We start from the raw sequence: 25516 nt of genomic DNA, 5'->3' as shown, positions 1-25516 counted from the left end.
TTACACCACGTCATGCCTGCGCAGAGAGTCACCCTACTGGGACTCAACATATGGCTAAACCATGTTGTCAATCAACTTGCCAGGCCATTGACAAAACCATTTCCTCTTTATTATTTATGCACAAAGATGTAAAACTGGATTTAAAAATGTGCATAATCTCCAACCATCTGAGGTGTTCTGCGGCAGTGCAGCAAGGATGAGTTTGGCCCAGTTAAAGTCCGCTACAATGTCTGGATCTGTTGCATATGTAGAGAGGCAATGGTGTGGTTCTCACATTACATATATTGGCCTGATGTTCTTGTAATCTGATTCCCATGGAGCATTTAGTTGACCCTATGTATACCAGGTCTCTATTGCATCTGTTGTCCCTTATGGGGACGCTATATACCAGACATGGGCAAATGCGGTTCTTGCTGAAAGTGTTAAAATAATAATAAAAAGCAGAAATTTACTATTTTATTTCCACAATTTTGTGAAAATATGTTTATTGAAAAATTCAATATTTGTTTTACATTACATTTATATTATATAATAAAATTGCGGTACAGAACTGCAGCTCCCATGCATTTTGCAAAACCTACATTTCGGCTCCCACTGAGCTCTTGCTTGCCCACCCCTGCTATATACGCTGGGGAGTCTGTTTGGGTTGGGAGGGTCCTTCCCATTACTTAGCATGTCAAAAATAGTTGGGCACTTTCTGTAAGCGAGACTCACTTGGCATTTCCTGGCAATTTCGGTGCGTCGAGACCTTAAGTATGGGTTAAAGGTGATAGGGACCCATTCTACGTTGTCAGGTTGGTTATCACTCAGTGTGTCCTGAGTGCATTTGCTGATAATGTTGCGATAACCGTGTGTGCTATGGCTATGTACTCTATAAATGCTAATTTGGCATCAAGAGCCTGGGGATTGGAAGAACGTATAAAGGTTCTTCTGATTAATGCCTTGTACGCTGCAATCTTGTACGAAAAAGGATCACACAATCCCACCGGTATGTATGACAACATGGATTGGTTTATGATAAATTGAGGTGTGGATACCAGACCCCTCCACTCTAATATTTAAGTCCAAGAAGTGCACCTCTGAGGAATCTAGATTGTTCTACTTCCAGGATCAACCCATGGGGATTATTATTGATAGTTCTGGATCTGATGGCATTTGTCAATACAGTAATACCCCAAACTTACACGATAGGTGGGACAGAGCAATAACCACATAAGTCGAATTTGCGTAAGTCAGGGTATAATTTCGCATATAAATGCATACAAATTATTTTTAATTGGGGCCGGAGACTAAAGAAAACAATAATTTTGAAAATCTTTGTTATACATATGTATTATCTAATTATATTATTAAAATCGTAAACCGAAGTTATTTTGATGTAGAAGGCTTCATAAAATGTAACAAATTCGTCTGACAGATCAAGGATTTTTTTCTCCCGCAAAATTTCCTTGTAGCATGCTAATAAATTTTTTATTTCTCGTTTTGTAGAAGAAATGTGCTCTGCATTGGAGTCTATATTTTCTAAAATTTAATAATGTTAAACTTTACATTCCAAAGATTAAGTTTTCTTTTTTTGTTTGATGCAGAAGAATCAGTTCTACTTCATTTGGATGACCTAGTAGAGTCTCTCAAGTCTCCGTAGATGAAATAAATAACACAAAATAAATTGTAGCTATGCGTCGATTCTGCACGACACATCCGAATGTGTAAGTAGAAAAATAGTGTGGGGGGAGTGAGTAATCAAGAGTTGCGTGGCGCTCAAACAAAAGACGAATCGACGAGATTTAAAAATCAGATAACTCCAGGTTCACGTAAGTCAAGGTATTACTGTACTGTCTTCCAGAAAATAATGATGCCATCAATATACCTCCTATATAACAGGATGTTGGGAGGAACTGAGGAAGGACCTTGTTCTCCAACTATCATTCTACTATTTTGCAAAGGTCCCCTGATACAGGACTACCCATGGGGACACCTTTTCCTTGAATGTAGATGTCACTGTTGAACTGGAAAACCGAATTATAACAAATTAAGTGTGCCATCTCCAGCATGAGGTGGTGTAATGATTCATCCTCGACAATGTGAAATAGGATGTACAGTACCAGAGTGCACAAAAGGAAGGAGGGAGCTCAACAGCTGGGTAGAGAGACTTAAAAGTTCAACACTGGGTATGTTCGTAAAGTTGAAAGAGTTACACGAGATTGACATCATTATTTTGTTAGTTATAAATGAATCGTTTGAAAAGTCTAAGTGGCTATTTTTAAAATAGAAGATATGAATGTTGCTAGTGCAGCCTTATCCAAAATATTTTACTTAATTGCTTCAGGTGGACAGTTATTTCACCTTTTAATTCACAATGTAAACACTCGAGTAGATTTACAAACATTGATATCGTCGGGTGCCATTTTCTTAATGAAGTAAACTAACTCTTTCCTTCGTGAGCTTCATTAGAGTTTTATTCGAAATGTCATCACCGCAAAGCATGCACACTGAGTGAGACTACTACTTTTTGAATGATTTGTTACTAACGCATTTAACTCGTTTGACTTTATGAACATACCCCGTGATGTACTGGGGGAAGTGACCTCTTTCAATTGCGTTATGGTAGCCCTCCGAGTGGAGAGTGAGAAGGGTATGCATAGCCTTTTCCAGGAAAAGCCGAGCGTGTCTTGCTTACAGGAGGTGCCCGATTATTTTTGACATGCTACGTAATGGGAAGGATCCTCCAAATCCAAACAGACTCCCCAGCATATATAGTGTCTCTGTATGGGACAACAGATGCAATAAAGACCTGGTATACATAGGGTCAACTAAGCATTCCATGGAAATCAGATTACAAGAACATCGGACCGATATATGTCATGCGAGAACCACCATGGCCCTCTCTACGTATGCAACAGATCTGGACATCGTAGTGGACTTTAACTGGGCCAAACTCATCCTCGCTGTGCCCCCACACAACACCTCAGATGGTTGGAGGCTACACACATTTTTAAATCCAGTTTTACATCTATGTGCATAAATAATAGAGAGGAAATGGTTTTGTCAATGGCCTGGCAAGAGTTGATTGAAACACGGTTTAGTTGTACATTGAGTCCCAGTAGGGCGACTCTCTCTGCAGGCACAACGTGGTTGTAATAATTTTTGAACTTAAATTCGAACAAGAGTTTGAATATATTCCGAAATGAAAAACCATTGAGGAATCGTTAAAAAACCTGACGAAGGACTCAAAAGCAAACGTTTTCAAACTCCTCCTGTTTGTTTCAGAAATACGTCAGTAACTATATCCCGGTGTGGTGAGTGGTTGTTTAACCCTTTCCTGGCCAGGGTAACGATAGTTCGTTACCCTGTTAACAATTGATTTTTATAAAATTTATCGACAACAGATGTCAGCACTTGACAGCATCGTCTGTTTCACATATTTTTGTCCAGGTGTTTTGTTGACTTAAAAAATTTTAATTATCGGTTTTTTCTTATTTTTTATTTCATTTTTAGCATATTCATGCAATATTACTAGAATATTTATAATGTATTAACATATTAAAGTTATGACCTTCAGTTCTGATATTTTTTTAAATCTAAAATATCAGCAAATGTTACATATATTTTTGTAATAAACATATGATCTTGTTTGATATGAAATGAATAAAGTATATTAGTTGAAAGCAGAATAAAGTTCAGATTTCAAACGTTTGATATAATGTGCGATAATTTCACAACGAATAAACATACTGTACATGCATAATGTTATATCAGAATCTTGTTCTGTACAATTTATAACATTCTGGCTCAGTGACAATAAGAATGAAGTAACCAGACAATGTTAATTTTGACAAAATAACTGACATTCAAACTTGAAAATTTGTTATCATATATTTTTTTTTCTCATAAATTTTTCAAACAAACTTAGTTTTAAGTAGGACATATTTATCAATATAGTTTATGAAAAAAAATCACACATTTTTCAATATGAATAAAATTTAATTTTTGGTGAATTTTTGGTGAATTTTTAAAATAATTATTTTGCCTGATTCACCTATTTTGCCCTGGGGTGTGGCAAACGGCAGGCTAAGGGTTAGAGAACTTGGAACTGCAAAAGTAGAGCTCTTAACTGCTTCTCAACTTATTATGATAAAACTTTTACTTGGTAAGATGAATGGTCTTCACTAATTATGACAAATCCTTTCACTACTTGTTAGATTATTGTTAGGATGGTTCATCTGTACAAGTGTTATTCAACTGTATTTCATGTATGTATTAATTTTAATTCAAATATTAACTGGAGGAAGAAAGTGATGAAATACCCCATAATTATTTCTGAATGTTTTTAAAGATGCTTTTGAAATTAAAGTGTGTACTTTACAGAATTTTGTTTTTGCATATATTTTCAGGAATTCAAAACAAGATCAAGACATGTGGCAAAAGTACCAGAAAAAGTTCAAGAAAGAAAAAAGTTCATAAACCAGTTCTTTCATTTAGCAGTGATGAAAGTGATTAAAACAAGAACTCTTTGTACTTTGAATTGATTTAAATAAAAATTCACATTTAAACCATAATTTTATTTTAACATGAACCAAGTGCTTGAATAACAATATTTAGATTTTTGGAAACAATCCACTAATATTTGGTATCTTTACATTTCACAGTGATCTATTAGGAACATTTAGTAACAATTTTATTTTGGGCATCGGAAATCCTTGCCTGCATATTTTGCAGCAGATCCTAGTTCTTCCTCGATGCGGAGAATTTGGTTATATTTGCAAAGACGTTCGGAACGACAAGGTGCACCCGTTTTTATCTGGCCAGTGCCTAGACCAACCACCAAGTCTGCAATAGTTGAATCTTCAGTTTCACCACTGCGGTGTGATACCATCGTGCCCCATCCATTAGACTTTGCTAAATTATGACTATTAAGGAAATTTTAACTTTAGTTTACAATATACTAAATTTTTTCATTTAGAGAACACATACTTACGCTTTAATGGATTCAGTGACACTTCCAATTTGATTTACTTTCAACAACAGACAATTGCAGGCTTTTTTATCTACAGCCATCTGAATACGCTTAGGATTAGTTACAGTCAAGTCATCACTGTTACATAAAAAAAAAATGTCAAATATAAGCACATCATTTATTACAAAAATTTTTTGAAATTTCAAAAAAAACTTACCCAACGATTTGAATTTGAACCTTAGAACTTAATTTAGTCCATGCATCCCAGTCATCTTGGTCAAAGGGATCCTCAATACTGACTACGGGATAGTTTTTGATGAAATCCAAGTAAATATCTCCTAATTGGTCAGGTGTGATGAAAGCTGATGGATCAGATTTTGGATTTTTAAAGTCAAGATCATATTTTCCACTCTTGTGAAATTCTGATGCCGCAACATCCATTCCAATTTCAATTTTTCCAGTATATCCAGCTAAATTAATGGCTTCCTTGATCAGTTCTAAGCCTTCTTTGTTATCTTGAATATTTGGAGCAAAGCCACCTTCATCTCCTACACTAGTTGCATCTAAACCAAACCTATAATATATATTTTATTTTTTATTTCTAATGACAAGGATATTAATATGATGATGTTAAAAGATAAAAACTTGCTTCTTTTTTATGACTCCCTTCAGATGATGATAAACTTCAGAACCCATCTTCATGGCCTCAGTAAAAGACGATGCGCCAGTAGGCAAGATCATAAATTCCTGCATAGCTAATTTGTTCCCGGCATGACTTCCTCCGTTAATAACATTAAATGCTGGTACAGGAAGCACAATATTGGTATTTCCTGCTAAATCAGCAATGTGCTTATATAGTGACACACCCTAAAGAAAAGTATTTATTTATATGCAATGTTGCATTATTTAGTTTTAAATATATCAGTAATTAAAAAGTACCTTATGAGCAGCTCCTGCTTTGCATACAGCTAGAGAAACACCCAAAATTGCATTTGCTCCTAATTTTGCTAATATATAAAAAAAAATAAAGTTTTATATAAAAAAAGAAAAAAAAATCACTTAAATAAAATCCATTAACTAAAATAACTTACATTTATTCTCTGTGCCATCCAGAGCAATCATGAATTCATCAATTTCTGTTTGTTTTACTGGATCAAATTGCTAAGAAATAATCAAAATAATGAATTCAAAAACAGTGATATTTATTGATAAAAGCATACTTTTCGTACCTTTCCTACTACAGCAGGAGCAATGACATTGTTTACATTATTTACAGCATTTTTCACACCTTTACCCATGTAAGCACTTTTGTCTCCATCTCTCATTTCCAATGCTTCATGAATACCTGTAGATGCTCCACTGGGAACAGCAGCCCTAAATAAACCTTTAATATTCACAGTTTTAGAATTTAGCAGTTTTGGATAATTATTTCCCAATTTTCAAAAAATCAGCATTACCTTTTTCAGTGGTTAAGTCTACCTCTACAGTTGGATTGCCTCTGCTGTCAAATATTTGTCTTGCAAAAATCTTTGAGATAGGCATTTTTCTTAAAATTATTTAAAGGAACAACAGATGTACAAGCAAGGAAAATGCTAAAAGAATTTGAAAATTTTCAGCAAAAAGGCAAATTTTTGAATATACATGACAAAAAATTAAACAATATAAGCAATTATTTATTGTGATATCATCATAATGCCAGGATGCAATTTTTAATCATTCCTAATTTACTTAATTTAAAATGTATGTTCTCCATCTCAAATTAGTACTGTTTTGCCCCTGTAAACCATAATTTTCCTGATAACAGGGTCATGCCAGTCATCTATGTAACTCCATTCAGGGGAAAATTTTTGAATTGAATTTGTGCGACTTCTGGTCTAGACCAGAAATTCATATATTTAATCGGGGGCCTACTGCCCCTAAACTTTCCATATCTGGTCTTGACTTTCATCTAACACCATTCTTGAGATTAAGGAAGGACAGAGTCAGAGACGACAGTGGAAATTCATAGGTCTACAATATTTTCAAATTGTTGTTATACAGGGTGTCCATAAAGGTGTCTTTATAACTTATCAATTGCCTTTGCAATAAATTTATCTTAATCAGACTTGTTCTATTGTACTCAGTGGTTTTCAAAGTTTTTAATCGCATTGCATTATGTGCAATTGAATTTTTGGTCCATTTTTCTTCCATGAGAGATCAATTAATGCAGGATGTCTACCTTAACCTTTTGACCTTGACGTACGACTAATGGTGCCCATATAGAGGTGAATTGAATGAGGTAGAAAAACTTTGAAAACCATTGAATACGATAGAACAAGTCTGATTATGATATCTTATCAATTGCCTTTGCAATAAATTTTAAGTTGTAAAGAGACTATGGACACCCTGTATATTAAATATAAGGGGTGGGCAAAAAGTTTCCATTGTTTTAGAGATATCTTTCATTATGAGTGTCTCACAAGCAAATATTTTGATTGAAAATATTTTTCAACATTATCACTTTTATCATGGTATTCTTCTTTTGCTTGAAAGGTTGTTAAAAGTCTCTGCTCTTAGAACATAAGAATTCATTCACCCATTATTGTACTTTCTCAGAATTTCAAAAACTATTAAACAGGCTGATACAATTTTAGAAACAAGTGGTAGTCTAAAGGGACCACATTTGGAAAGTACACCAGGTGTTAAAGGACTTCCCATTGTAGCTCCATTAGTTTTCCCAGATTGCAAGGTAACATGGGGCCTAACATTACCATGAAAGAGAATAATCTCATTTCATCTAGTTGCAAAATATGATTGCTTTTTCATCAATTTTTCATTCAAATGTCTTAATTATTGGGTGTAGTGTTCTGCAGCTGGCACTAATATTTGGAGACAGTTCATATGGAACCCATCTTCCTTTTATATTTTTTCCCATAGCATGTAGGCATCAAATGATGGTACTCTGGAACACAAAATGATTAAAGGTTAACCAAACTTGATTACACAAAAGCCTTCCAAATTATCCAAACTCATCTCCTGTAGCCTCCCAGAATGCTTTAGATCAAAATCACTAGCTTTAAATTTCTGAAATCACTCTCAACACGAACTTTTAACTATAGAACCTTAACGGTAAGTTTCACAAATGGTGCCGGTTGCTTCTGCTACAATTTTGCGCCGATTAAATAGAAAGAGCACATAGCAGCACCATTTTTTGAAAAATAAAGCCAAAGTTTATTTAAATTAACAGTAACAAGTTGTAATGCAATAATTTTCATTCGAGTTGATTGAAATCGACATCAAATACAAAACATGTCGAAACAAGTCTAAACATTCACTTAAATAACACCATCCGAATGTCTGTAATGGAAACTTTTTCACAAAAACCTTATATCTAATATCTTGTAAAATAATTTAAAATCTATTTTATATATTTAAAGCTATTGCTTAAAAAAAAAATATTCAAAAGATTGATTAATCATTAATTATATAACTTTCACCAATTTCCCAACAAAAATATATGACTCGTAGAATATCTTACATCTATTAATTTTTTAAAAGTAAAAAATATCGTATTATTTTTAAAAAATCAAATTTACGAAACAATAACCGTTAAAAATGCACAAAACAGACTCGAAATAACACGATAAAATATTTTCTAAATTTACTCCGCCTTAATATAAATGAAGATCGCTACATCTTCGGAACGTATAGATCGTCGAACGAATAAAAATACTTTTATTCGGGAATTACATCCCGGCGACGACTGCATTTTCATTAAAAAAAAAAAAGGAGACGAGACAAAAGGTGACTCGCAAGCATTAAAAAAGAGAATTTAAGCATCCTGACTTCAATGACCTAAAAGTCATTGAAGGTTAAATCTGGATGAATCCCAATGGGATATTGTTTGAATGTTAAATAGTATATTAAAGGATCATTTTAAAAATCTATTTAACAAAAATGAATATTAAATAAAGGGAAGTTCCTAAGTAAAATAAAAAAGAAAATTTTCCTTTTGGGAAGTATTTAAAACATTTTTTTAAAATTAAATTTGTTAATTTAATTTGCAAATTTTTTATCTATTATATAACTTTGTTAATGAGACTTAAATTGACTTAAATTATGTGCAATTTTTATATACTTTAATTTAAATCTTGTTGCTCATCTTAAACATATATGGAAATTATGACAGATTGGTTATGTTCAACCGCATTTTGCAGGATAAAAAGTCGGTTTTGCCAACTGACGTATATATTTTTAATTATTTATTTAAAAAGATTACTTATCACTCGAAATTTACTTCATGTTTATTGTAATATATGAAATATATCAAGGTCATTCAAGGTCAGCCGGCTTCTAATTAATAAAAATATATTTTCGAGGGAAAAATCAACGCATGTTACTTATACGATAATCGGAACCGCATTTATGTTATTTTCGCAAATTTTTTTTTAACATTTTAACGCTAAGATAATCAAACAAAACGGTCAAACATAACTCACCTAGTAACCACGATGACTGACGCACGGACGCAGAACCCGACTTAGGTCACGGTATTTATAATACGATCGCGCCATCTGTACGACGTCTAGGTAACGATTACGAAAGAATTTTTTACCGTAGTAGTATTGCGCCTATAGCGATGGCCGATTACGCACCTCTGAGGCCCTAGGCGTAATTTTGTTATAAGGCCCTTTATGTAAAAGTGTTTATAAGTTATGAGCTTTAAATTATACACATTGTTGAATTCTGTGATTTAATTAAAATACGTACAGTACAGTACAGTGCGCGCGGTTGCTTTTTAAATCGCCGTCTTCTCTAAAATGTCGGACGTGTTTACTGTAATTGAACGTCGGAACACGATTTAAATACACTGTTATTTTAAGTAAAATTAAATTACAAAAGAAATTTTTTATGAAATGTCTATTAAATGGTATTTATAATAGTATAATTTTTTTTTTTTTTTTTTTAATTCCAAAATTCAGCGATAAAGATTGGTACTCTTCTATATCATCCGACAGATTTAAGTATTTAAGTGAGCCGAATTAAAGGGTAAATTTATCTTTAATATACGTTAAGATGTTTCGAAATACCATCCGAAAAATTTCAAATTTTTATTAAAATCGAGTTTAATAAATCGTGGGACACTATGAAAATGTTTTCTTCTCAATTAAGGGATTTCAAGCTGAAAAATACGAAGCAAGCATGGCCAAAAGCGTGAAAAAACATTTGCAATTTACCTAAGAATATTAATCTCGTATTTTACAGGTGAAATGTTTTTTAATTACTGCTACGGATTGTAGTGTTGTGCTCTATGAGATAACACGTAATCATACTTTATGATTACAACATAGTTAAAAGTATATGCAATACCAAAAACAATACGAAGTGAACGTGCTCTTTGCATATATGGCTCAGCTAGATGTAGAAAGCACTGTACACCAGAATGCTATACCAGATGCACAACCATTCTATAGCAGCTTCTTATATAACATGCTTTGTTGTGCACCAGAAAATTTCATTTTTTGTGCAAAACGAGTGTACCAAAATAGAGCAAAACTTATAATTTTCGTGATGAAGAGAAAATAAAATACATTTTTTACAATGAAAAATAAGTACTGATTTAATTCATAACGCCTCAGTGTCTTTACCAAAAGTGACTTGAATCTTTCATACAGCAGTATTATCATTTAATACAATAATTTTAATAATGCATACCTGTTGAAATAATAATAATAATAATAGCCTAATATAATTATATAAAATTGCTTTGTATTATTATTAATTGTGTGAATTTATATCAAATAACGGTTGAGTGAATCATCCGATGCATCGCATATTTTTTTATGCATAGAAATAATCATTATAAGCCATAAAAAATTGTTATCAGTATATCAATATCAGGCCTATGTTTCACAGAAGTTGGAAAAGCTATTTGTCAGATATACTGCGCGCATACACGTGAATAATATTAGAATTTAATTTAATTTTCGAAAATATTGTATGCTGCTTCGTGCATTCGAATAGATCTACAGTGGACAATCGGGTGGTGAAGTAACGGAGTTCGACATATTCCGACCATAACATGCACGAAATTTTGTCGGGTGGTTGGAGCTCATGCTTGCATTACAACTGCTTTAACAGTCTCCTCGGTCATACGATCGCCGATCTTCATACGTCAAAAGATATCAGATCAACTTTATCGTTTCCTTCTCTTTGATAGTTAACAAATTACATTATCAGTATTTCTATTTGATGACTTTCATTTATAGCAATCTCGGAATATTCACCTATTGACATCAACCTGTTTTACTTTGAACACCGATGCAATTATATCAAATTTTTTAGTATTAGATCTAAGATTTCGTCATTAACTATCTCTAAAGAGCTAATATTTATTGTGATATCGTCGCAATGCCGGGCTGCAATTTTTAATCATATTTTTAATTTATTTAATTTAAAATATATACTCTTTACCTCAAATTAGTAGTGTCTTGTCCCTGTACATCATACTTTTCCGGATAACAGGGTCATGCCAATCATCTACGTAATTCCGTTCAGGGAAAATTTTTTGAATTGAATTAACGTGACTTCCGGTCTGGACCGGATGTGCGTGTATAGTTAATCGGGGCCTTCTGTCCCTAAGGTTTTTATATATGATCTCGTCTTTCATGTATCTGACTCCGTTCTCGAGATTAAGGAAAGACAGACTGACGACAATGGGAATTTATAGGTCTACAATTTTTTCAAATTGCAGTCCAATAAAGTTATATAATATTTTAATTAATTATAAAAATAAAATATTTCGTTACAATGCGATGCCGTTCACATTGATCAAGTATTGTGCACAAAAATGAACATTGGCTAGATGGCCGCGCGGTGATTTATATTTTATTCAATATGTAGTATATTTAATTGAATTTTGACTCTTTAGTCCTGTGGATACTAAGAGGGCCTTTTAATCATAAGTTCAGCCAGATCTACAGTGGAAGCGGTGGGATGGCAATCAGAGTCATGGACAGCTTATATGGTAATCGGGAGTAAAGCGGGCCCGTTTTGCCTCTGCAGACTCTTTAACCATCTTTTTTTGAACACATAAAATATTTAAAAATTTTTTATTAATAAAAAGCAATCTTAAAGATATTATGTTCATTCAGTAAAAATAACGTTAATTCTTATAGGGGTTTTTTTTATAACTCTCTCCGCCCTGTGGGCACTAAGAGGGCTTTTTAGCAAGCCCATTATGGATTCGGCAAGACTCACGACGGGGCGACCGGATGTTGATGATTCGGGCCTGACATATCAAGGCGGACCATTCCTTGAAGAATTTCCGGGGTTTTTCGACCCATCCAGACTCAATCATCGGTCTCCCAGGGCGATAAACCACTCGATAAACCTGCTGCCTTAACATCTCGATCATCCAGCAGTCAATTTTATAGGGATAGGAACAATTATGGGCCTCTAAGTTTTCTCCGGAAAAATCCTTTAGGATTAACAAAAACTGTATATAAATATACTTAAAGGTCTGCAGAAATTATGATTTAGGGTGCGACTATGCAAATACGAGCGAGCGAGAATATGAGACAAGAAACAGAGAGCGTGAAATGTCATCACCTCTTCTCGCCACATATTCTCGCTCGCTCGTATCTGCATAGTCGCACCCTAATTGTACTTGTATGTTCAAATAAATATCGAACACTCAATACAATCACCAATACAAGATGTTTATCGATATTCAATTAATATCGATAAATATTTATCCTTTATTTATCATTTCGATTCTTACCTTATTTCCCGTGAAGCAAAGAAAGAGGGCAATTTAAAAATTCGACGATGTAGCGGGAGAGAAAAATCGCTCTGTCTGTTTTAAGGGCTAAAGTCTGAAAGCAACGACATCAACACCTAGTTGATAGGAAAGCCAGGGCAAAGAAGTAAAAATTCTACTATCAGTTTTCATTAAAGTAAGCCTGACGTAAGGCACAAAACTAATTGAAAATTCCAATATTCTAAAGTCAGTGGGCAAATTTGAGACACCTCGAATTATAGATATAATTAAAAAGGCTCTCTTAGTGCCCACATGGAGGAAAAAGGCGAAAATAATAAAACTTCTATATGTACAGTACATATACTGTATACATGTATTTAGAATACCGCATTTAAGCATGGAAATAATAAAAAAGATAAAAAAGAGATTTAAAGAAAATATCAAATAGCGAAGTTTATACTTAAAAATTGTGAAATTTTGTACGGAAGATTTTCAAAACCGTGTCAGAGCTAAACCGGAAGTTGTGTTAATCAAGGGGTATCCTCAATTTTCGAACCGTGTTAGAGCAAAACTTGTGTAGAAGTACCGTGTTGTACGAGGGATACCTGTATATACACATCAGACAATTGACTGCGACATTAGATTTCGGCTCAGAAATAGAAATTGATTTGGTTCTTGTAGAGGTTTTTAAAGTATTTTTTTTTTTTTAAAAAAAACATTTCTTACTCTGAGGGCACTAAGAGAGCCTTTTATTGTTCTGTTGTTATGTACAGTACAGTACATCAACACGACTCGTGGGCGATCTGCCGAGGGAATGTCTCTCGAGAGAACTTTCTATGGAAAACTGATCCCTAGTTAGATGTTACAAATGTAAAAAAAAAAAAAAAAAAACCAGGAAACTTCATGTCGCCAGCCCGTTGGCAAGGTGAAAACCCACAACCAGCTACAAGTGTTCAGTGGTTTTATCCACTCGGCCACTGGTGGGCTGGAGAGTCTTTTAATCGTAGCCATCAATGGGTTATACCAGTCCACAATTGGGGCGGTTAAGTGATGAGAGACGGGGCCGACGTATATAGAATAGAACACCGAAAATCGATTCACCCAAAACTGTAGATTGTAGACCGAATTAGACTCAGGGTCTCCCAGAACTATAGGTTGACAACCGTAACTTACAGTTCTGGAGCAGCCATAACTGTTCGGCTTTTTCGGTCAGAAGGTCGGATGGCCGAGCAATTAATATGGCAGCCCAGGACCGAATTCGGACGGTCGAAAAATTCCAGAAATTTTTTGGGAAGGGGGATTCAATCGAGTATGTCGGGCCTCGTCCCTCATCATCCAGCCATCTCGTTGTAGGTCTGGCAGAACCCATAATGAGCTTGTTTAAAAAATAGATCCTCTAAGTATTCAAAAGTCGGAAAGAGTTTACAAAATTTCGCCACGGTCATTCGCCCGTCTAATATAAAGTATTTTGTATAATTAGTCTATCGTGTTGTTTTTAACAATATTATAATTACAGTACATTGAGAATATATATTTTTTATATTTTTTAAATATAATAATGGAAACATATGAACTATTTAGGATAATCCTTAATTGGCTAAAGTTTTGTTTTTTTAAATATACATAAATGTTATGTTTGACTATAAACGGCTTAATGACTGAAGCCGGTTAAGGCCCTGGAATTTGGGATTGAATCCGGGTGAGCAACTCCCCAATAAATTTTTATGAATGGTCCATCTCAAAAATCTCGGTGTCCCTTAACGTCCGGCTTTCCCTATTGTGGCCCTGGCCGAACCCATTATGAATATGATTAAAAAGGCTCTCTTAGTGCCCACAGAGAGGAAAAGGACGAAAATAATAGAACTTCTATACGTTCATATACTGTACACATGTAATAGAGATATAATGGCTCCATGCATTTAAGCATGGAGCCATTATATTTGCACTTTTTTACTATATACAATACAACTATATTTACTACATCACATTACAATGCATTTTAATCGATTTGATACAATAACAAGGTATTTTTTTAATACAAAGTAATCGAATACATTATTATATGTGTTCTATTTGACTTATGCTACTTATAACGGTATATTAGCGCCTCCCCATTGAAATAACGAACAAAAATAATAATTTTTCGAGAAAAAAATTATTTTTATAGAAATATTAAATTTATATTAATATTTTAAAATAAAATATTAAAATATATATTATACAACGTAAGGTACGTTATAAAAAATAAAGAAAAAAATTAAGTCCTTGTCTTATATCATCATCCACCATTCAATATGGCATCCACTGGTAATAAGTGTGAATTATTTTATTAAAATATTTTAACTTATAGCGATTTTAATAATAATTAACGGTAAATAACGGTTACATATGACAAATATTAATACGTATGCGGAAATGTTAAGTTTAAATAACTGCATTAAATTCAATTAAATTTATGTTATTTTATAGTGAAATTTAGGCCTAAAGTTAGGGTTAAGATCGATTTATGTTTTTGCGCGCAAATTGATTAATCGATTAAATCACACAATATATTATTATAAGAAAAGATTAGGTAATTCGCTTGACTCTTTTTTAATCACTGATGTCATTATTTCTTCCTTTTATTTCCTTTTCGTTATTGACGCTATACCATTCCATATTGCGAGAATTTTCGTATATTTGCTCCAGTTTATTCCCATTCTTCCTGCTTATTACTCAGAAATAAAATCTTCTAAACACCAATTCCTAATGAGTATTACGTATTTATTAATTTATAATCTGTTATTTATTCATTAAAAAAGAAAAATTTTAATATGCGTGATAATCGGCAAAATATTGAGAAATTCCAGGAGATTTTCGTCTTCATTTCATTTGTATGATGCAATTTCTTTAAATCTATCCTTTTTTTTTTTTTTTATGAATTGTGCCGAAAATTGTTCTTGGAATAAGACTTGCATACCTTTTACATGCAAGAAATATAATGATGTATTCGCATTCCGAGAACTCATCCTATATTATTTTTATATCATAATAGGCCTATTCATTTATTGTTGTTATTTCCTATGCTTGCTTGGCCATATTATTTACCATCCGATCGTGGACGCGTTTCGGAATCTTTGAAAATATGGTGTAAAACTGATTGAACTTTGGTTATTTTTTAAAATTTATTTATTGATTGATTTATAAATATTGGCATGTTAATAAAATTTATCTATTCAAAGATTGATTCTACCATCAAATATTAAAAATAGACAAAACCAGGGATGTCTGGGTCGTCCTACCATTGAATAACGTATAAGTGGGGTGGAGCATTAGTGAAGCATCTTCTGTGTGGCTTATGGAATTGGGTTTGTTCTCAAAATCTGTTCGATCGATTTTGACAAAGCTTTGCTATTTTCTATTAATTGCGACGAGGAATCCAAAAATGTAATGATGGTCCATTTAAATATAAAAAAATAGGACTTTGTTTTGATTATACAGAAGAATTAAAGTGATGATGTTCATACTCTCTGATGTGACTGAGAGTACCTAATGGGGTCTAGGGATCGAAAATAAAATCGGCATTGCATGCACCTAATGGAAAATAGGCATGAAAAATGAACAAAACACAAAAACAAAGCAATCGATGGCAGTTGCTTTGTTCTTGGATCGCCTGTCTGTGTCGGCAATTTCCAATTGTGTCTCCCGTGGGTGGTAGGTATGAATATCACCTCTTCTACACTCTCGGGTGAAGGGATCACTTCTTTCTTTCTGGCTCCGCCTCAATTCTACAAAGTCATGGAATGTCCTAGTTATTATTTTTAAAGACTGTAAAAAAAATGATTTTATGTTCGGTTCTTTATAGTCTTTTATCCTTGGTATTTTAATGTTATTTATTTAGTTGTAAATAGAAATAACAGACATATTTTGCTTATAATCAAACTTTAATTAGTTTCATTTCAAATTTTTATATCCTTGAAATATTTTTGGCATCAGTTGTTTTATCAAGACTTGAAAAAGTGACAATCCCAATGTTTTCAGATTAAAAATTGTAAAGGATTTAGCAATAAATTTAAGTTTAAAAGCTTTTAAGTTTGTCATAATTTTTAAACTAATAAAGTGATAAATTCTAAAGTTGTTTAAAAGTAGTTTTGGTGTAAATTGATATTTGTAAAACATGTTCAGTTTATTAATTAGAATATGTGGATTGCTTAATTTTTCATAAAAGTAATTATTTTATTTTCGTTATGATGAGGGTGTAAAATATCTCTTAGATATATAATATATATATATTGGAAATTTAAATTTAAGTACACTGCATTAAAAAAGATATATATACATCTTTTTAATTTTTAATGCAGTGTACTTAAATTTAAATTTTCAGTATTACCAATTTCCAAATTATTTCAAGATTACTTTTGTAGCTTTTTAATAATACAGTTTGTACATGACATATCTTATGTTATATTTACCTGATGTTATAATTATAAATACATAAGATAGATAGTGTTAGTGCATCCAAGCCTGTTATGTTGTAAAAATAAACAAACATTGACATCATTGAAGCTATTGTTTTTACTCCTGGAGATATCAAGATTTTGTCATCACATTAACAATTAAACAATTAATAGACAGTAAGTAAAAGCAAGGTAGCAAAGACACGTACCAAAGAAAAAAAAATATGGCTGACAAACACCAAGCAGGTTCTTATGTGGGCATGTGTAACGATGATGTATTGATGTCAAAAAAGGATCAAATATGTTTGGTTCTGCAATTTTATAAAATAAACATGAAACTTATCTTATGCTTATACTGGTACATTATGCATAAAGTTGTAATGGATGTTTTTTATAATGTAAAATATGTCGTGTACAAATTCTATAATGTCTCAAGATGTTAAAGCTTATAATTTACACGTTTTATTCTTAATTATGTAATTTTAAAAAATTATTTCAATTTAAAATGTAAGAAAAATTATAATTTAAGTATGTTCAAAAGTTTTCTGAAATTGGCAAAAAGTTTTTGAAATCAAAAAGTGTTATTTTGAAAACTTTCAAAATTGCCATTATGTTAAATTGTTAGAGCTTTGTTATATGGACTTAATGTGAAAAATAATAATAATGATTTTAACTTCTAAACCTATTAATAACAACAGTGGGTTAGTTTCATTGCCAGATTTTATATATTATTTAAAACTATATATTGTAATTCTTTAGCAAAGACAAAGCTGAAATGTTACTGCTTTGTTATATAATTTGCTTAATCCATGCCAGATTTTTGAAGTGTTGTACCTATGACTTTTTCATTCTTCTCTGAAATATTACTTATTTTTTGAATTCTATTAATTGAAACCAATTTTATTGGTCTAGATTACTTCTACAGATTACGCCTAGATTACAGACCTAGATTAAATCTAGGTCTATGGAAGGTCAAGATTACATCATTTTGCTAAATCTTCTAATTAAAATTTAATGTTTTATTTTTGATAATCAAAATTCTTTAGTTTTTTATAATTTATACCAAGTCCAATAAACATTTTAGAATATAAGGAACATTGAAAATTTTTGGTAATATTAATACAAAATGAATAATTTATTTTCAAAAATGAAAATAAATTTGGACCTGAAGCGGTTCTCGATAGAGATACGAAAATGTTTGTTCAAGCAAGTAAATATTATTATTTTTATTGGAAATAAAAGGTTTTGAAAGAGATAGTTTTCAAAAATGTTTTAAAGGTATTCAGCATGATGTCTATCTTGTAAGTTCAGAAGATGGTTTTGAGTTGAGTATTTTATATACAGTTCTTCTATAGTATACTTAAGTTACCAAATATCTTATCAAAAATAGCTTTTGTAAAATATTTGATATTACTTGAAAAGTTTCATTTGGATATGTCGATCATATAATAAAGTTTATTATTCATGAAAATAAGTTTGGGCAAGCTAATTACTGTACTTAATATTTATATATTATAAATTTTCTTATATATTTATGTCCCCTCTGTTACAAAACACATTCTGGATATAATTAATTAAAATAGCAATGATATGATCTTAACATTTTTTAATGGTTTCATGCTTCTATTCAAAATAATGCCAAACAATTACATCAGTCTATATTAATGCTATTAATTACTAATTAAATGTCAAGTAATTTGGCCTAGAGGTGGTGTTAGGTAACATCTCTTGATAAATTTAATAATTAATTTAGAAGGTTTTGGAAGAAAAGAATCAGCCAGAAGTGGGAACTTATCATGCATACACATTGTCAGTTATGCTACCCAGATCTCCATCTGATCTGTTCTTCCAGAACTGTTAATTTAGATATATTGATACTGGTTACTCATGGGGCTGACTGGGGACAACTTCAGTGCCCATGGCCTGTAACTTGATGTAAGCTGAAAGTTTATCACAATGCTTCTTTCAAAAATTAGATCTGCTGGTCTAAGATTTCCAAGATAGCAACAAAAACACATGCCAAACTGCTTTTTGGAATAAGATAATATTTTGAGAATATTTTCAGTCACAATCTTTGAAATGATTTGATTTTGCTTTATGGAAACTTTCTTTTGTGAATGACAGCATATATCTGTTTCAGGGTTCCTCTATCAGAACATTGTTGTTTACTAAGAAATTATTATTCCACAATCTGATACATTCATATTGTCAAATGTTCTGCCAGATTATTAATCAGGCTATATTAAGGCTAATAACTATTATTAGCTTTAATGTAACTCAATTGATAATTCAGTAGATTGTTTGGTAGTAATAATTTCTTCCTAATGCTGTCAGAAATTGGCTCACTCATCTGTTCCCTTGTAGATTTTGAGTTAAAACACATTACAGTTGGTTTATTTGGTAATTTGCAAACAACTCTATCATACCATTTTCTATATATGTCAGTTTTTTGCTTAGTGATAAGCAGTATTTTCTTCAAGTTATGATTCTTGTGATGATTAAGAGAATGTTCTTTCCTTATATTTTTCCTTCTACAAATTTTTTGTACGCTTGCACCTGGAACAACCTCCTCATTATTAGAATTGATAGGTGAAGAAAGAAGCTTTTGCAAACAGCAAGATTTCTTATGTTGAGAGCATCTATTTTTTTTCTTTTTTTTTTTTACCATTCTTTTTATTCTTTTACCTCTTGTCAATAAATCACTAACCTCTTTAATTTTTTCCATGCTGGTTCTTTGCTTCCAATGCTCTCTTTCTTTTCTCAAGTATTCTTGTCGTGTTTCTGAGTTACTATTAATACATTCTCTGTGCTATTACTACCTTTTGGCTGCTTTTAATCTTGTCAGCATTTTAAAAAAATCTTTAACAAAATGTTAAATCACATTTAAATAGAATAGGCCTAATCTAGATTTTGTAAATTACCGTATTTACTTGCATATAAGATGAGGTTTTTGTCCATTTTTCACTGCTTCAAAATCCTAGGTCGTCCTATATGCGCAAGCAAAGGATTCTTTTCATTTTTGTATAATTTTTGTAAACTGTGTACTAGCACTTTTTACCAGATTCTCACCTGGTGTTTAAAAACAATAGTATTTTATCTGGGTCATTTGAATTGTTCTTGTGTATGTCAGGAGTAAAGATGAATAGCAATAGGAAAAGCAAAGCTTTTGAATTGAATTCCAACATTACATGGGAGTCCAATATAAGTTTTAATTCATTTCCATGTGAAAACATTATTTGGAAATCAGAATTTGAAGAAACAAGTGTAATTGATAAAGAGTGAATTTGACTGTTAAGAATTGGCAAAAAAAAAAGTTCCCGATCGTGCAGCTTTACATGAACAAATTATGTTGTTGATTTTACAAGATTTTTCCTTGAAGTTTAAAATGCCAGTAATTTTTACGGGACAATGTTTGCACTTACATGCATTTGATATTTTATTTGTGATTAAACGAAATAAAATTAGAATTGTATTAATAAAGCTAATTTTCTTTATTTTGATCTTTAAAGTCACATCTCATCCTGTATGCGAGATCATCTTATAAGTGAGTAAATACAGTAAATAACTCCACTGAGTGTATGCAGCAAATTAATGAAAAACTAAGCAAAAATCAGTTATAATGTGTTTCAAGCATGCCTTTTTTTTTAATTAAGTAAATTTTTCTTTCTGTCTTTGTATGCAAAAGTAAATTTATAAATTTATATTTTTATAATTCAGTTTAGTAATTTTTTTAAATGAATATAATAATATATTAGGTATATATTGTCTAATCTTAAATAATTTTACTTCAAGTCTGCACCACTACTTTTATGCCTTCCTCCATTACTATTTATTGATTTATTAAAAAAGGAGTAGAGAGGTTGTCTGTTTAGAAACTGACTTTACCTCTATGGAAGTAGTAGTTGTGAAGTGGAAGTAAGAAGAGGAAGAGATAGTGTTTAGGGAGGGAAAGTAGGTAGGGAAAGATTGAAGATGAGCTGGGAACCATGGGTGCCTGCATTGTCTAATTAAAAAACAAAAATACTAATATAAATAGGAATACAGGTAAAATTTACATAAATGTATAAAGCTATACCAAATACAGTAATGGTGCAAGAAACTTTGAAAATATAGTATACAATGGTAAAAACAATTATATAGTTGTACAGTAGTAGTGACACCGCAATACACGAATAAATGTAGGGTATTATCCACAGATGAAACACACTAAAGCTACAATATTGATAAGTGATAACATAACATTGAACAGGTACAGAGTAGCTTATATGATAGTATTACATATTTATCATGTGCTGCAAAGATTGTAGCATGGATATGTACATGAGAGGACAAAAGATAACAAAATACCAATTGAAGTATAGACAAAACATGATCATGGTAATATACAATAAAAACTTGAACCAGTTAATTACAGGCAACAATACCTTCCAATGTAATTAACGGTGTTAATGAACACTCTTGACGAACCTTTGTCCGGTAATGTTTAAAATTCGTGAAACAAATGTTTATAGCCTCACTTGAGGTCTGCTTCAGGTTAAATTGAGAAGGAATTCCAAACTTAGAATGCCTGGTATTGAACAATTTCAAATGTTAAATTTTAAAATAAAATTGGAATATGGCTATTAACTGTATTCAATGGTTGCAAAAGTGTGCCATCTATGTATAAATACATAGGATGTCCCGTGCAAGCCTATTAATTGTGGAACTGGTATAAATGTAAATAATACACACTCACGGAGCATCAGCAACGACTTGTTCCTCACATACGTAGCGCCAGGCATACAATAATGCATTGCTGTCTTTAAAGTTGATACATCTACACGCCAGGCTGCTGGCCTTGTATATTTCAAGGGTCTCAAGGGCCTTGATGTGATTTGGGTGAAAGGCTCTTTTTATCAGCCTGGTGTTGGACAGGTCTGCGTGAACTTCTGGCTCGGTGGCATAGGTGGATAGGGCAGTGGTGTATTGTGTATGGTCTGTGTCGTATTTGTGCTCACGGACTCTCTGTTGGATGGAACGTTTGGTGGAGCCAATTTACACCAAGTTTTGTCTAAACCTGTCGTCCCTCACGGAACACTTTACACACCAGGATCCCTGAGATTATCAGATTTTTTTGGCATTGTACAATAATGTATATATAGAGGGGGACAAAAAAAATTAAATACCTTCTAAAACCGATAACCGGTGCGAACTATTTTTCGAAATGGCGAACGTTTTCACTGCCCCTCCTGGGCTCTTCCTCAGGCCAATTCTGGATTTGATAATCGAACAGCATAAATAAATGGAACGTGTTCCGACAACCCGGTGTGGAAGAAGTGTTAGTTTATTATAGAGGGGGACCTTTTTTAGGCCAATTTGGTGCCTGTTCTGGCTGCAATTACAGACAGCAACCAAAGTCAATATAAGTACACAAATGATAGGGGTAATCAACAGTTATATGGTTGGAAAACAGAGTGGGGCCATATGTAGCCCGATTACATGCAGTTTGGGCTGTTGGTTATGTTATATTCATATCTTGCTGGCTGGTACCAATCGTAGTCTTCGGTTTTTTCATTTTGTGAATGAAGTCTGTGAGTTTAGTTCATAAGTGTTTATTTTTAAGTCAGCAGGGTTAGGGGGCCAGTTTAGTCCAGCCTGAAGACATTCTTGGAAAAGTTTGTTGCGTTGTTCTTCAAATTTGTTGCAGGTGAATGTGAAGTGCATGGCATCATCTTCACTTTCCCCGTCACAGTCACACTTGTCTTCGATTTCTTTGCTGAAATGGTGTAAATAAGAAGCAAAGTTCTCGTGCCCAGTGCGGCACTGGGTAAGTTCAGTGTCTGGACTGAAGCATTTAATACTTTTAAGATAACTAATAGAAGGAATGAAGCTATGGCAGTCTCCCAGTATCTGCTTCATCCCACTCTTTTTGCCACTGTTCAGTAACTATTTGATTAAGTTGTTGTTTTAATGTGGTTGCAGAGAGCCTTGAATAGGTATGATTTGAAGGAATTTACAAGCTGACTTGGCAAGTTTGTTGTCTAACTCAGAGGCTAACTCAAAGTTTATTGGCAAGTTTGTTGGCTAACTTTGAGGGCTAACTCATTGCCCTTATAACCCTTATGAGCTGGGATCCAGTTGAACTGTAGATTACAGCTTTTACCCAGAGTTTGTGCAGTCAGTACCAATTTGTTTCTCATTCTTTTGAACTAATTTCCCCTTGTTTATTATATATAAGGGAAAATTAGTTCAAAAGAATGAGAAACAAATGTTAATCGTTGTACAAAACTTTATCTGCATTTTTCTATTTTCTAGCTTACTATTAGTTTATTTATTGAATTGCACTGATACTCAATATAAATTTTTATAACTTATAATCTCAATATTACACCTTAATCTTATAATAATTAAGCTCCTATTCAAAAATCCAGCCTTTGTTTTCAATTTTTAATAAAGCATCTCAATGATAAATCTTATAATGAAACATTTATTCAAACTTTTACAATTAAGGATAATATTGTGGGGAATATATCAGCTGAAAACCATGATTGATTTAACTGTAAAAATTGAATTATTTATCAAAAATATATTAGAAGAGAAATTTTTCTCATTGGTTATTACAAATATATTATGATTATTCTATATCAATATTTTTGAATTATTAATTTGAACAAATAAATTCTATTAGTTTTTATATTATATTAAAAAATTTTTTGAAGATATTATTTGGATTTATTTTCTGAATAAAACTTTGTTATATTTCTTTAATTGGAATATGATTTTTATAATAATGGACAAATTTCTTTGTCCATTTTCTATAAGTATAAAATATTTTAAATGCTTTATTATTATTGTTATAAGAACAATTATTTCTGAATTCAAATAGAATCTGTATATGCTGTATGTTTATATTTTTACTTACTTATTTATTCCTGATAAAAAAAATTTAAAAAGTAGGCCTAAGTAAAATAAAATATAATAAGTTAATTTAATGAGTAATTTATCAAATATACATTCAGAATACAATAGTTAAGGTTAATAAATATAAATTTTACACTAAGTTTATATAGGGTGTTTCCAAAAAAATGTACACACTAATTTTTAATAACTTCTATTTTATTTTTTTAATTTTAATTTAATAATTTTCTGATGTAGAGTAAATATTATAACATGGAATTGAAATTGAAATTTTTAATTTTTTTGCCACTTCAAATTATTTATTGCTACCAGTTTTACTTATTAATTAATGCATGTGCTGGTACCATTATTGGTTTGGCATCTGAAAAGCAAAACTTACATGTTAAGCTGTCACTTACAAGGAGAGGGCCAGATGTTCATGGACCATTTTCCGGTCACTGTCTCCGGTCTCTCTTCTCTCACAAGTCGGTCACTGATTGGCTAATCCGAATGATTAGCCAATCAGAAACCGATTTGTGAGAGACAAGAGACCAGAGATGATGACCAGAATACGGCCCCAGGTCTCCAGTTTGAATGAAACTTGGTGAGCACATAGCCTTAAACAAACAGCTTCTCGTTCAAATAATAGGACCCACTTTTCAAGCATTTCCTAAAAATGGGCCTCTGAAAATTGAGTGTTTAGCTTAAGTCTTTGGAAGTTTTATGTATCTGAGTTGTGGATAACTCTTTCACATTGTTAAATAAAATTTTTATTTCTTCATATTAATTTTCAAATATGCCAGTATTGTGATATTTGAAGTGTAACAAGTATGAGTGCATGAAGAAGTAGTCCATAACATTAACAATTTTAAAAAAATGCTATAATTAATCTACCTTATTTTCATATCACTTGTCTTTTTGTCCATATGCAGTAACAGCTGTAGCTTATTTGCATGTGAGGACATAGTATGTAAAATATGTGAAAATAAATGTGAAGAAATAAAAGTCTTATTTAACGATGTAAAAGAGTTAAATCTACAGAGGCTCGTTTTCACTAAACAGGAAATGATGTCACAATTTTTAATCTCTTGTTCTATAAGCTTGTGAATAAGCTCTATATATATAAGATCTTGTGAATCATAATAATGCTAATGAAGTGATAAAATAAAGTAATAATGTTACACACAAAAAAAAACTAAACTAAAATTCCAAAGGTTTGAACCTACATCAATTAGCACAAGTGCATAGTATCTTACTCACTCGGTAACTACTGTTCAGGAATATGAAACTTCCAAAGCCATATAAAGTAAAGATTCAATTTTCAGAGCTCAAGCTCAAGAAGTGGTTCTATTATTTGGACAAGGAACTGTTAGTGTTTAGTGCTATGTACTTACCATGTTTTGTTTGAATCAGAGACCTGAACATCTAGCTCTCTCCTTGTTAGCAATAGGAATCATTTTTGAATAATTTTTTAATGAATAATTTTGAATAACACATTGAGTACAATGT

At 32.1% G+C, this 25516-nt stretch overlaps 3 protein-coding genes across 4 annotated transcripts in view; 2 read left to right on the top strand and 1 right to left on the bottom strand.

The window, feature by feature from the left end:
- The window catches only part of LOC136990051 (condensin complex subunit 1-like), a 40254-nt gene extending 35698 nt beyond the window's left edge, over nucleotides 1–4556 (top strand). For both annotated transcript variants that reach the window (XM_067288391.1, XM_067288392.1), the window contains one exon: nucleotides 4392–4556. In XM_067288391.1, coding sequence (XP_067144492.1) covers nucleotides 4392–4498 — 107 coding nt within the window. In that variant the 3' untranslated portion in view covers nucleotides 4499–4556. The remainder of the gene's footprint in view (nucleotides 1–4391) is intronic.
- Eno (enolase) lies at nucleotides 4539–9503 on the bottom strand. Its single transcript, XM_067288406.1, has 9 exons — nucleotides 9433–9503; nucleotides 6412–6546; nucleotides 6184–6338; nucleotides 6046–6115; nucleotides 5894–5961; nucleotides 5604–5821; nucleotides 5172–5528; nucleotides 4976–5092; nucleotides 4539–4907 (listed from the first exon to the last, which is right to left on the bottom strand). Exons 2-9 carry the CDS (start codon nucleotides 6494–6496, stop codon nucleotides 4676–4678), a joined length of 1302 nt encoding a protein of 433 aa, XP_067144507.1. The 5' UTR covers nucleotides 6497–6546; nucleotides 9433–9503; the 3' UTR covers nucleotides 4539–4675.
- A 5461-nt stretch (nucleotides 9504–14964) lies between these two features.
- Nucleotides 14965–25516, top strand: part of eIF4B (eukaryotic translation initiation factor 4B) — a 67270-nt gene continuing 56718 nt past the window's right edge. Inside the window, exon 1 of the mRNA XM_067288403.1 lies at nucleotides 14965–15002. Within this exon, the coding sequence (XP_067144504.1) occupies nucleotides 14990–15002 (13 nt within the window). The 5' untranslated portion in view covers nucleotides 14965–14989. The remainder of the gene's footprint in view (nucleotides 15003–25516) is intronic.

The sequence above is a fragment of the Centruroides vittatus genome, unplaced genomic scaffold (genome assembly GCF_030686945.1).
Source record: "Centruroides vittatus isolate TY-2023 unplaced genomic scaffold, ASM3068694v2 scaffold_861, whole genome shotgun sequence".
In the NCBI taxonomy this organism is placed as follows: domain Eukaryota; kingdom Metazoa; phylum Arthropoda; class Arachnida; order Scorpiones; family Buthidae; genus Centruroides; species Centruroides vittatus.
This window is presented reverse-complemented; position numbering and strand designations above follow the sequence as displayed.

Excerpts from the sequence above, each read along its gene's own strand:
- Eno (XM_067288406.1), bottom strand. The coding sequence starts at position 6,496 with ATGCCTATCTCAAAGATTTTTGCAAGACAAATATTTGACAGCAGAGGC. Across the intron at positions 6,339-6,411 it reads AGACTTAACCACTGAAAAAG|GTTTATTTAGGGCTGCTGTT; the intron begins GTAATGCTGATT and ends TGAATATTAAAG. Across the intron at positions 5,822-5,893 it reads AAGCAGGAGCTGCTCATAAG|GGTGTGTCACTATATAAGCA; the intron begins GTACTTTTTAAT and ends ACTTTTCTTTAG.